Genomic DNA, 12,459 nt, shown 5'->3' with positions numbered 1-12,459 from the left:
CCCTTATGTTTGAACATGGTGTTCGTTATGGACAATCCATGACGAGCACAGAGGTCCAACAACAGAACACCGTTCGGGTTCAGATCAGGGGGGCCGTTCCTCCCAACCACACCCCTCCAGGTCTCACTGTCATTGCCCACGTGAGTGTTGAATTCCCCCAGTAGAACAAGGGAGTCCCCAGGAGGGGCACCCTCCAGTAACCCTTCCAAGGACCCCAAAAAGTGTGGGTAATCTGAACTGCTGTTCGGCGCATAAACGCAAACAACAGCCACCACCCACCACCCATCTCACATTGCACCCGACCCCTTTGGCTCCTCCCATAGGTGGTGAGCCCATGGGAAGGGGGACCCATGTATCCTCTTCGGGCTGTGCCCGGCTGGGCTCCATGGGTGAAAGCCCGGCAACCAGGCGCTCGCCAACGTGCCCCACCTCCAGGCCTGGCTCCAGAGTGGGGCCCCGGTTACCCACGTCCGGGCGAGGGAACACTGTGTCCAATATTTTGACTCATCATAAGGGGTCTTTGGGCTGCACTTCGTTGGGCCCCTCACCTAGGACCTGTCTGCCTTGGGTGACCCTGCTAGGGACATGAAGCCCCTGACAGCATAGCTCCTAGGATCATTGGGACACTCAAACCCCTTCACCACGATAAGGTGGCAGCCCAGGGAGAGGTATTATGATTTTGTAATGTTTAATTTTAATATCTTAAAGGCATTTAAAGACAAGTAATTACAAAGTAATGTACAGGTAGATTTCTGTTCTGTAAGATTTTTAGCATTGAGAAATGATATGTGTGAAGCTGAAAATATGACTTGTGGAAATTAATCACTCGGCACATGAGTAACTGCAGCCAGTGTGGATTTAAATCTAAAAAGTGTAACAGAGATATTAGATGAGGAAGACATTATGTGAGCTCAGAGGTCATCTGATGACCTTGTCTTGAATATTGTCGGTGATTGAAGGCACAGAGCCAAAAACTGAGTCAAGTTATATCTATCCATTGTGCTGTTTAAATTTTATCTGAAAATGGCTGGATGGAACTATTGAAGAAAGTCTTCAGACATGGGAGAGATTTGAAACTATGTATTATTTCAAAGTAGATTTCTCTAAATACATTTTTTATACATCTTTCTACTCCAATAAAAACATAAAATGAATATTGAAAGAAATAATTAAAGCTTTAACATTTACAATCCAATTGTCATATGAAGATGTTATAAGTTTTATAAAAGCTTAAAATTCATGTGAATGGTAATCCAGTTAAGGAATTTTAAAACGTGCCAAAGTCAAGTGAAAAAAAGGAAGCATAAAGTAGGCCATTACAGAGACTCTAATACTTCCATTTTTCTATAGCACACTGTCTGTATAAGTTCTAGGAAGCCTTAAAATTAATTACATTTAATTGCTCGAAGCCTGAATACCTCAGCAGTGCAGCAATAAGACAGTTCAGTTATTTTTTCTTTTCTTAAATTGTTATAAATAATTGCATTTTCACATAATGCAGCATGGCTTTTTTTCTAACTTTGAGGAAAAAAAAGAATTTGAGGGGAAAAAAGTGTGCTCACTCAAAATAAATTTTGTGGAGAGAAAAAAAAAAAAGTGAACTTTGAATTGCTTTCTAAATATTCCCAAGATGATGTAAACTTTTTTTCAGATCAAAAGACATACACTCCTGATCAAAATCATAAGACCAGTCAAAAAATTGCAAGAATTTGCATTTTGCACTATTGGATCTTAAGAAGGTTCTAAGTAGAGCTTCACAGTGTTAAAGGAAAAAATAAGTGCAAGAGACAAGAACTTTTGAGCGGGAATTTTCTGCAAACTGCATTTACACTCAAACATGATTTTTTCAGCTGATCAAAAGTTTAAGACTTTAAACCAAAGTCTTTAAAAGCCAAAAGCTGTGCAAAAATGTGGATTCCATGTCATTTTCTGTCAAGTCTTTCCACTGTCAAGACCTGATGGCAAAAGCAAAAAAGCTCACTGACTTTGAACGTGGTAGGATTGTTGAGCTGCATAAGCAAGGCCTCTCACAACGTGCCATCGCTGCTGAGGTTGGACGCAGTAAGACAGACATTTTGCATTTTTTAAATGATCCTGAGGGTTATGGAACAAAAAAGTCAAGTGGTAGACCCAAAAAAATTTCACCAGCTCTGANAAGGTCATTACTGGTGCTGACTGAAGCCCAATAACTATCAGGCGGCATCCGCGAGAGAAGGGCTTCAGAAACAAAAAACGTCTTCAAAGGCCACGTCTTCTTCAACGCCACAAAATTGCCCGTTTGGACTTTGCAAGGGTGCACCTAACATGGGACATGGGACATTGAAAGGTGGAAGAAAGTTGTCTTCTCTGATGAGAAAAAATTTAACCTTGATGGTCCTGATGGCTTCCAACGTTACTGGCATGACAAGCAGATCCCACCTGAGATATTTTCTACACGGCACAGTGGTGGGGGCGCCATCATGATTTGGGGTGCGTTTTCCTTCAATGGAACAATGGAGCTTCAGGTTGTGCAGGAGCTTCAAACAGCAGCTGGCTATGTGGAGATGTTGCAGCAGGCATCCCTCATGACTGAGGGCCCTCGTCTGTGTGGTAATGATTGGGTTTTTCAACAGGACAATGCTGCAGTTCACAATGCCCGCCTGGCAAAGGAGTTCTTCCAAGAGAATAACATCACCCTTTTGGACCATCCTGCATGTTGACCGGATCTAAACCCAATTGAGAACATTTGGGGATGGATGGCAAGGGAAGTTTACAAAAATGGACATCAGTTCCAGACAGTGGATGCCCTTCGTGAAGCCATCTTCAACACTTGGAGCAATGTTCCTACTAGCCTCCTGAAAACACTAGCATCAAGCATGCCTAAATGATTGTATGAAGTCATCAACAAGAATGGTGGAGCTACTCATTACTGAGTCCTTTTTTTTGACACTTTGATTTCTGTTTTGGGGGGTTTTAGGGTTTTTTTGAGCTATGGTCTTAAACTTTTGATCAGCTGAAAAAATCATGATTGAGTGTAAATGCAGTTTTCAATTAATTCCCCGCTCAAAAGTTTTTGTCTCTTACGCTGGTTTCTTCTTTTAACATTGTGAAGCTTTACTTAGAACCTTCTTAAGATCCAATGGTGCAAAATGCAAATTCTTGCAGTTTTTTGACTGGTCTTAAGATTTTGATCAGGAGTGTAAGTGCTAGGGTTGTGCATGTAGCTGTGAAAGGGAGAGAGATTAATCTTAATATAGAAGCACATTCTTGTTTACAAACTAGCTGATGCAGCTTCATCTTTTTACTTGATAATTAAATGTGTACAAGCACAGCTATTTTTTTGTGTGTGTGGCTGAATCTATCTCCGGTTTGGACTGCATTCTGTATTTTGACATTGAACAAAAATGTAGTTGCAGTGGTTTGGGAAAAAAAACAATTAATTCCTGCCTGAGTTAGTATGCGTCGTCATCATGTGCCTATTACCTTCCATTGAATACTGATGTAAAACAAGATGTTGAAAGTTAAGATCTACTGAGTAATCCCAGTCAGAACAGGTTTTAAATAGGACCCTAATTTGATTCTTGAGATTTGATTGGAACATTTCTGGCCAGACAATAAACATTGTTCAAGAAATAGTTTAAAGTCTTCCTGATGTTTTTTTTTTATATGGAAGAAAATGCCTGGGTTCAGGCATTATAAACACAGTATATTGTCAGTGGAGCAGGTAGATGTAAGTGTAACCTTGAAGAATAAAAAGTAAAACAAATCATTTCCAAGGTGATTAATTTTTTTAGGCCTTGGGCACATACATTCAACACTTGGACTTCTACAAGTGACAAATGATATAACTGAATGATTTCTCCCTGTTCTGATTAGGAGAAATGTTTCAATGAAGTGAATTTGGATATGTATCATCTGCTGTCACTTGTCAGTTGTTGGTTGACACTTTCAAAACAAAAAGCTTTTCCTGTGTACAGAAAGCTCAGTGGCACACTTAAATCTCTATCAGCCTTCAAGCGTAACATCTAGTGTGCCGCCATCTCACCCAGACCCATCATCATCCTTTGCCCTTAGATAAACTAACAGCTGGAGTAGGGAGGTGTGGGTGCAGCAGAGGCTGGCTGACATTGTTTACTCGCCCGTCTGACGGAGTGTTAGGAGGGCTAGGACAGCTGCCTGCTCAGTGCCCTCAGCGAGGGAAATGTACCATTAAGATAAGAACTATCAATATCCCACAGTTCCAGGTAATGGGAAGAAGGAACGGAGAAGCTGATGAATATAAATAACAAATCATTTAGGGTGGATGTTTTCAGAGAGGTATGACAAGATGGGTTGGTAGGAGGAGAGAAAGCTCGGCCACCTGCTCAGTTTTCTGTAGAGTTCGGTGAGGTGACCTTTATGAAAAAAACATGAAGAATGTGACTACAAAGTGTGGTTCAAGCTATCAGTCTGTCTGCACTGTCATCTCCGAGCATCGTCAGCAGACCATGCCTAGTTTCTTCATCTTTAAAGCAATCACTTTAAAGAAGTGATTCCTTACCTCAGCTTTAAAGCACAATTTAGATTCTAATAAAAAATATTGTTCTATATTTATGTATATTATACATTTGTTATGTGGCAATATAATGTATTGCCACATATCGTTCATTAGAATTTTGATGTCAAAATGAAAAAAATCTGTCTTTATAATAATTTGTAACTATTTATTTGTCGGATTAGTGGATTTTGATTTAACCAGCTATTTGGTTTGATATTTTCATATTGTAAATACGGAAGCTGAGAATGACCGTACCTACTATCATTATTTTTAATGTTTCTCTCAAAATCATAAATCAGCTATTTTGTTCTCAAAATGAGCAGGCTAGGTTTATCTTAACGAAACATTTTTGCAATTAAAATAAGGATCAAAACAAGTTCTATTATTTGGGAATATGATTTAAAAATGATAAATCTCCAGTTTCATCCAGAGAGCAAGAGTGTAATGTAGGAATATCAAACTCTATAGTTGGACACCTCATGTGTCAAAGATGATCTCTATTGATTTCAAGGTCAGGGATGCAAAACTCAAGGTCACAGGTGATTCCTTTGTGAAAAATTTGTGGTTCAACTCTTGAGATGTAATCAGAATAGTTGTATGAGGGAAGTCATGTTTGAATTTAGATTACTCTGACAGTTTTCTGATAGGCGTTTTATGTACCATTGCTGGTATTCTTATTATAGTTATAATTGTAATTATACTAAAAAAAAATTATTTTAAGTTTAATTCACAGATGCTGTATAAATAAGGACACTGAAAGAACACAAATGAACGTGTTTAGTCAATCTGCTCAAAATCCATGTCAGCTTTTACCTAAACTCAGGACAGATTTTGCACCAATATTTGATCAGCCATTTTATTATAACAATTTTGTTTGTGATATTTAAGATCAAGGCTGAAAATCTATTCAAATCTCAAGTATTAATGAATTTAACATTTAAATTTAATTTAACATGGGTTCAGCTAAAACGCCAAAGTGATCAACAGGCTGTTTAATTTGTACACTGCCTGGCCAAAAAAATCACCACCAAAAGAAAAAGTTAAACACTCTAATATTTTGTCTTTAGCTTTGATTATGGCACACATTTGCTGTAGCATTGTTGCGATAAGCTTCTGAAATGTCACAAGATTTATTTTCATCCAGTGTTGCATTAATTTTTCACCAAGATTTTGCATTGATGATGGTAGAGTCTGACTGCTGCACAACGCCTTCTCCAGCACATCCCAAAGTTTCTCTATGGGGTTAAGGTCTGGACTCTGTGGTGGCCAATCAGAGTGTAAAAATAATGTCTCATGCTCCCTGAACCACTCTTTCACAATTGGAGCCTGATTTCTTTGATTTGATTTCCCCAAACATTTAAGTGATCGCCGATCACGATCATTCAGGATTTTTTTCTGGCCACATTTCTTCCTCGAAGACGATGGGTCTCCACTATCCTTCCAGTTTTTAATAATGCATTGAACAGTTCTCAACCCAATTTTTGTAGTTTCTGCAATCTCCTTAGATGTTTTTTCTGCGTAATGTATGCCAATGATTTGTCCCTTCTCAAACAGACTGACATCTTTTCCACGACCACAGGATGTGTATTTCAACATGGTTGTTTAAAAAATTAGAAGCAACTCATTGCACCAGTTGGGGTTAAATAACTTCTTGCCAGCTGAAACATAATCACCCATGCAGTAATTATCCAATAAGAGGCTTGTACCTATTTGCTTAGTTAAATCCAGGTGGCAACTTTCTTGTTGTCTAGGCTGCTTATTATAGTTATATTGCAGTAACTGGACTTGCTTTGCTGTTCTGTTTTTTGTAAAAATAACAAGTGACTTGACATGCTGTTAGTAATTATTTAGCTGGGTTATTGACCTCTATAGCAAACCTGCCAGCAGTAGTGTCTGCATCTCACCCACCAACATCCTAACTTTTGTAGTTTTTTACAAACATTTGATTTAAAACAGTGTTCCCTTTTTTTTTTTTAAAGAGATTGGTGTTGCATCTGTGGTGGACAAGTCATGGCTGATATCTGCAAGATAAAATGTAAAACCAATCGAGGTTTTATTTTTTTAATGAGCATAAATGAGCAACAGGAAGAGAGGGAGAGCTTTGTATGACCAGAGAATGGGGACAAAATGAAACAAAAAAAAATGTGTTTGGTATCTTATTTAATTTAAACTGTAGGAACTGTGTGATACAAAAATGTTGTGGTTTTGCCACTGACTTTCTAACACCGTAGTATACCTTTTTTTTTTAAACAGGTAATTGACCATGCCTAGTTCATAGTATCAAATCGAATATGTTTATTTTGTTAAATCATTTTACAGTTCAGTTATCCTTTATCTACATCAGAATAAAACCAAATATGCATCTTTACATTTGAGAAGGTTGAACCAAATGTTTAATGAATCTGTAAAACTGTTTGTTGCCTTATTTTATGTCTTTATTTATTGTAGGTTGAACTAAGCAAGCTGCTGGTTGGTGCAAGGCATGTAGAAGGGGTAATCAGATGGAAATTTAATGCTTTAAGGGGTGAAAAGAGTTCTAGTGCTACACACCTCTCTTCTGCCTCTCCCCTGTTACCCACCCAAACCCCCGTTGTAATGGTTTCAGCTCAACCACGGCCTAAATTAAACCAAAAATCAGGTCAAGAAAAAAAAAATCATAAAAATAATTTAAAAAATAACAGTTACTAGAATAGAAAATTAAAACCTTTAAATGTAAATTATTGAACATAAAAACTCTTTCTAGGTCTTTTTTGGTCACTGATCATCATATTAGTTTAGTTTGTCTAAATCTGGCTACAACAGGTAGATTTTTAGTATAAATTAATCTATTCCAGCTAGTTATCTAAATTTTCTTGTCCTAGAATATGTTGAAGTGGGACAGCTGCTATTGATTTAATTCTAAATCAGTTATTAGACCCTCAGTCTTTCTCATCCAAATCTGAAGTAAAAAAACAAAACAAAACACTTGTATATTGTCCATCAGGCCCTTATTCTTTATTATTATCATTATATTATTATTATTATTATTATTATAACCTGATAAAGAAAGCTGGTTCTGTTCTGGGGATGACTGTGGAACCTCTGGAGATGATGATGCAAAGAAGGATTTTGCATAAAATTAAGGAAATCATGGACAACCCTGACCATCCTCTTTATGAGACCGTCATCGGAAAACAGAGTCTCTTTAGTCAAAGGCTTCTTCAGATTAGTTTTAAAATGGACCGCTACAGGAGATCTTTCCTGCCCATAGCTATCACCATCTATAATAACTCCTTGATTTAAATGAGCTACGTCAGCATTTAATTTCCCTTTGGGATTAATGAAGTATTTTTGAATTGAATTGAATTGAATTCTCAGTTTTGGTCTGAATTCTCTGACCTATTACTGAATATGGATAAAACGATAATAGTGGGGGATTTCAATATTTATGTAGCTGTTGAAAGCAATAGCTTAAACATAGCCTTTTAATAATCAAGTCAATTGTTTTTAGCCAAAATGTTCACAAACCTACTCATTCTCTTCATCATACTCTTGATCTGGTTCTGACATATGGCTTAAAGGCTTCTTTAAATGGCATCTTTAAATAAAACCTTTTTCTTCATAAATAAGCCTTTCTTAACCAGTTCATCTTTTTCAGGAGTGAAGATCTACAAAACTTTCTCATAAGTGTGAGACACCAGTGCTGTTACCTGACAGAAACCATTCAGGATGTTGTCAGCCGTTTTCCTCGTCATGCCTCTCAGGTACACGTTATCTTCACCGGTTCATTTATTTAGAAGCTACTACACAGCTTGAGACACTGGAGTTCAGCTCAAACATTCTTATATTTTGGCAGCAGAAGATTTTGGGTAGCGCTTGGTGGCAGCAAATCCATAATGTGGGATCTGTCCATACTGGCATGGTTTGGTAATTTGAAGTTCAACAAACCACACTGGCATCATGCCTAGGCTACGACCCTATTGTGTCTACACTGTGTGATCAGTGCTCCACAAAAATATTGCAATATGCTTAGTGATGTAGCTGCTATGTGATTTGCATTCTTCCCCCATTCTTGCTACAACCAATAGGATCACATCATGCACTCAGCACATGACTGCAACAACCAATCCATGCACCAGTCAGTATTGAGCCACATTCAGATGTTAGTTGGCTTTTGGGGCGCAAGCAAAAAGCCTTTGTTCTTGTCATGGTCAGGCCTGCTGAATGAGGATAGAAGAAAAGTGGAGGATGTTGATGGTCTGCACTGAAAACCAGTTAATCATCCATCTAACTTTTACTGCTGCTGGCCCAATATTGTTTCCATTGTTTTATTTTTAACTTCAGACAGACATTTTTTTGCATTTTGTGACATTTTAGAAAATACATTTTAAAGGTATGGTCACTAATTCATCCATCTATATTTCAAATATACCTAATCAGCTGTAACAATACTGCAAACCAAATCAATTGTCCAGTCTGTTAAGAGTTTATTATTTCTTCTCAAACATTGAACCTCTCAAGATCACCAAATTCAAATATACTATGAACAGGAGGCTGAACTGCTGTAAAACTGTTACTGTGTTCCTCACAAATATTGTGAAGACCACACAACAGGTCAGGATAATTTGTTTGCTAGCAATTGTTTCTTTTTAGAAGACGCCACATTTGCCCTTTTAACCTGCCTCCACAGCTGATCTGGCACTGTGTAGTCTGTAATTGTGGGTGTGGTTTCATGATCCATTTCTCTTGGGATAAACTGGGTCTCCAATCGGGTAATGTCCAACATGACAACCAAAAAATGGTAACGTTGTTTTGACTAAATAATTCTATCATGTAACGTCTCCTACAAATTTGAATAAAGTAATACACTGGTATAATGCACACTGTCTGGATAACCAGCACAGATTTCCCAAAAAGTCCCTTTATCCACAACCCACTTGCAAAATATTAAAATGCTACTTGTTCCTGTTGTAATAGTCGGGAGGGTACATAGTGCAATTATGGGAAAGTTAGTACAATCAATTGCACCAGCACATTGTAGCACTCTTCAACAATTAAGACGGACTGTTATTTCAACCAATTTGTTGGCATCAGGAAATGTTGTACCAGATGCAGAGGGCTACCTGCATACCAGCATTGCAAAAGTCTTGTACACAATAAAACTCTATGCTCACACCACCCCCAAAGAGATGGCTGATTGTTCTGCATTCACTACTTGTGGCCAATGTTCCCATTGCAATCGCAACAAGCTTTTGGATTAGAACATACAGATGACATTTTGTTTTCAATAATTTCTTGTTTCTATGACATGCCTCACTTGTCTGCAGATATAGTCGATATGTATGACTCTTTGGAGTCCTACCAGTGATCAGATCTTGGCTGTGACCAGACTACATCTTATTGCTAGTTGCCATCAGTATATCTGTAAAACAAACCTAATTACATAAATTAAATGGTAATAACAATGCGAGACTCAACTTACTTTCAGTAGTAAGTGTAAATGTGATTATATTTGTCCCAGCTGATGTGATCGGTTTACAGATCACATCAGCTGAGATGTGATTATATTTGTCTCAGCTGATGTGATTGGTTTACAGAACTTCAACTGTAAGGTAACTAGGAGTTGAACCTGTCTTGCTCAAATGTTCAAAAAAAAGACTAAAGCTAGGAGCAACAGTTGCAAATGCTAAATGTAATACACCATTGTTGATACTATGCTAGGTGCAAGTGTTTCTGAGGACAAAGGGTACAAAGAGGCATGTGGTGATGTCAAGACATAGCATAAAAGCTGCTCTTAGCTTGTGGAAAACCAAACTGGTGCTTGGTCAGTGCCAGTTAAGAACCAACTCTAGCACTGGAACCTAATTGTGGGTTGCGCAAAACCAGGTGGATGTATTGTACAATTGCTTGGTTTGTGGAGTGAACTGATATCTCAGTGGCCAAATGTTGGACTGGTAGGTGTGTCAAGGCACCCACACACATGAAGATTCCAGTCATCCAAGACGGACCACATCAGTGGATGATTGCTGTATTGTCAGCAAACATTACAGAACCTCATGACATCTGTGCCTATCCTCCAGACACAGATACCACTTAGTGTCATTCCTACTGTGTCTTGATGACTGACATCAGCTATACTATGGATTCACCGTCCGAGGATTAGGCTGGTTGGTAATCTCCTGCTTCCCAATGTCTTACCTTTCCTGAGACACCTCAATGCAGTCTTTCAACAAGAAAACACCCATCCACACATGGTGTGGAGTTATTTACTTCAACAAAGGACTCGAGAATTGTCTGCTGGAGAGAATTTATTTGAACAGATCTTTTACATGGTTAGAATAGTCTTGCAATTTGGTTCTCTTTTTGAGAGTAGCAGTAGCAACATTTGTTTTATATCTAAGACATTAGTATGACAAAACATCACATTCTTAGACGCATTGTATTCAGGTGAACATATCAAAACAGTGGTTGGAATTTTAACTCTAAGCAAGGTTTCTCTGGAACAGTTTGACATGAATAAAACATTTATTATTGTTTAAAATCAATGAGGCTTTGGTCAAATTTGGCTGCTACAACATGCATCTGTGGACTGCTTGCATGATGTTGAGGTCCTCCTGTGGCCAACCAGTCAAAAGAAAATTTGACTATAAGACTTTGTTCTGCACCAAATTGTAACTTGTCCCTAGTCCCAAGGTAGTGTCACAGCCAGACCAGGGACCAGCAGTGTCCCCATATTGTCAACTCATTTACCTAATAACAAAAATATTAAAACTGTCTTATAACGTTGGTTTAAGTTTTGTTCCTAATTGTTGTGCAGATGCTATTTAATGCTTTAGATTGTGAACACCAGTGCTGCTACTTTGGGGAAAAGTTAGTCTGCAGTTCTGTTTTATTTAAAATCATCTTGTTTTAATTCAAACTTCTCACGTGTTATTTAAAATGGTATCAAGTTTTGAGTTTTGAATTGAAGTATCATATCAGTATCATTGTTTGTAAAATATAGATACTGTGTCCTCAAGTTTTCTCCATCTGCCTGAGCTTTCACACATACATTTTTTCAAAGTTAAAAACTGTGCATCTCTCTGGTCTTCCACAGTTGGTCTTTTCACTGGATCCAAAGAAGGAAGCCCAGACTGTTTGTAACCAGCTGGTGGTGGAAACTAAAGATCTGCAAAAGGAAGTCATCTGCCTACGCAGTTTACTGTACCAGGTCAATGCATATATACACTCATACGTTACATATGTCAAGCTTCCTATTTTAGAACCAATAATTTAAATTTTCTACTTAATAAATCATCAAACCTATTTTCAACTGCATCAGACTTTTTATGGCAGTTCAATGAACTATCTACAACCAGTTGTACCCTTGAATATTCCTTATTTTTTATTCTGGCTTCTACTCAAGTCGCCATACACAGGGCAAACCACTCATACAGGGAAAGACCCAAGCATTTTTGACCTTATTTGGTGTAAAAGTTTTTAAATAAAAGATACTGTGTGTGCAAGTTCAAGAATCGTTATTCTCAACAGGAACAATAAATACTGAATTGTTATCACAAAACTAAGAATGTAAAATTTATCATTCAGTTTGCTTCATTCAAGTCAGTTTACTTTTCATATACCGCTAGTTGTAACTTGAAAAGTTTTTTTTTTCTTGCATGTGAGGATTAAAAGCATCATCACCAAAATGTACTGCATTGTGTGCACATTACTTTTCTGAATATTGACAAGCTTCAACAGGTATGTGCAGGACGTCTTGCATGTGTTCACCTGACTCTTGATGTATACATGTTTGCATTTCCAAGAAGAGAGTTGTTTCTGACAGGGCAGAATCCATCCATCCATCCATCCATTCTCTTCCGCTTATCCGGGGTCGGGTCGCGGGGGTAGCAGCCTAAGCAGGGAGACCCAGACTTCCCTCTCCCCAGCCACTTGGGCCAGCTCCTCCGGGGGAATCCCAAGGC

General features: G+C 38.1%; 1 protein-coding gene across 1 annotated transcript in view; it reads left to right on the top strand.

Moving 5' to 3' along the window:
* The window catches only part of asz1 (ankyrin repeat, SAM and basic leucine zipper domain containing 1), a 60,493-nt gene that overhangs the window by 38,135 nt on the left and 9,899 nt on the right, over positions 1-12,459 (top strand). The window contains exons 11-12 of the mRNA XM_017440004.3: positions 8,154-8,259; positions 11,592-11,705. Of these exons, the coding sequence (XP_017295493.1) occupies positions 8,154-8,259; positions 11,592-11,705 (220 nt within the window). The remainder of the gene's footprint in view (positions 1-8,153; positions 8,260-11,591; positions 11,706-12,459) is intronic.

Source organism: Kryptolebias marmoratus, linkage group LG17, assembly GCF_001649575.2.
Source record: "Kryptolebias marmoratus isolate JLee-2015 linkage group LG17, ASM164957v2, whole genome shotgun sequence".
Taxonomy (NCBI): domain Eukaryota; kingdom Metazoa; phylum Chordata; class Actinopteri; order Cyprinodontiformes; family Rivulidae; genus Kryptolebias; species Kryptolebias marmoratus.
The sequence above is the reverse complement of the archived record's forward strand: the minus strand, read 5'-3'. Positions and strand labels throughout refer to the sequence as shown.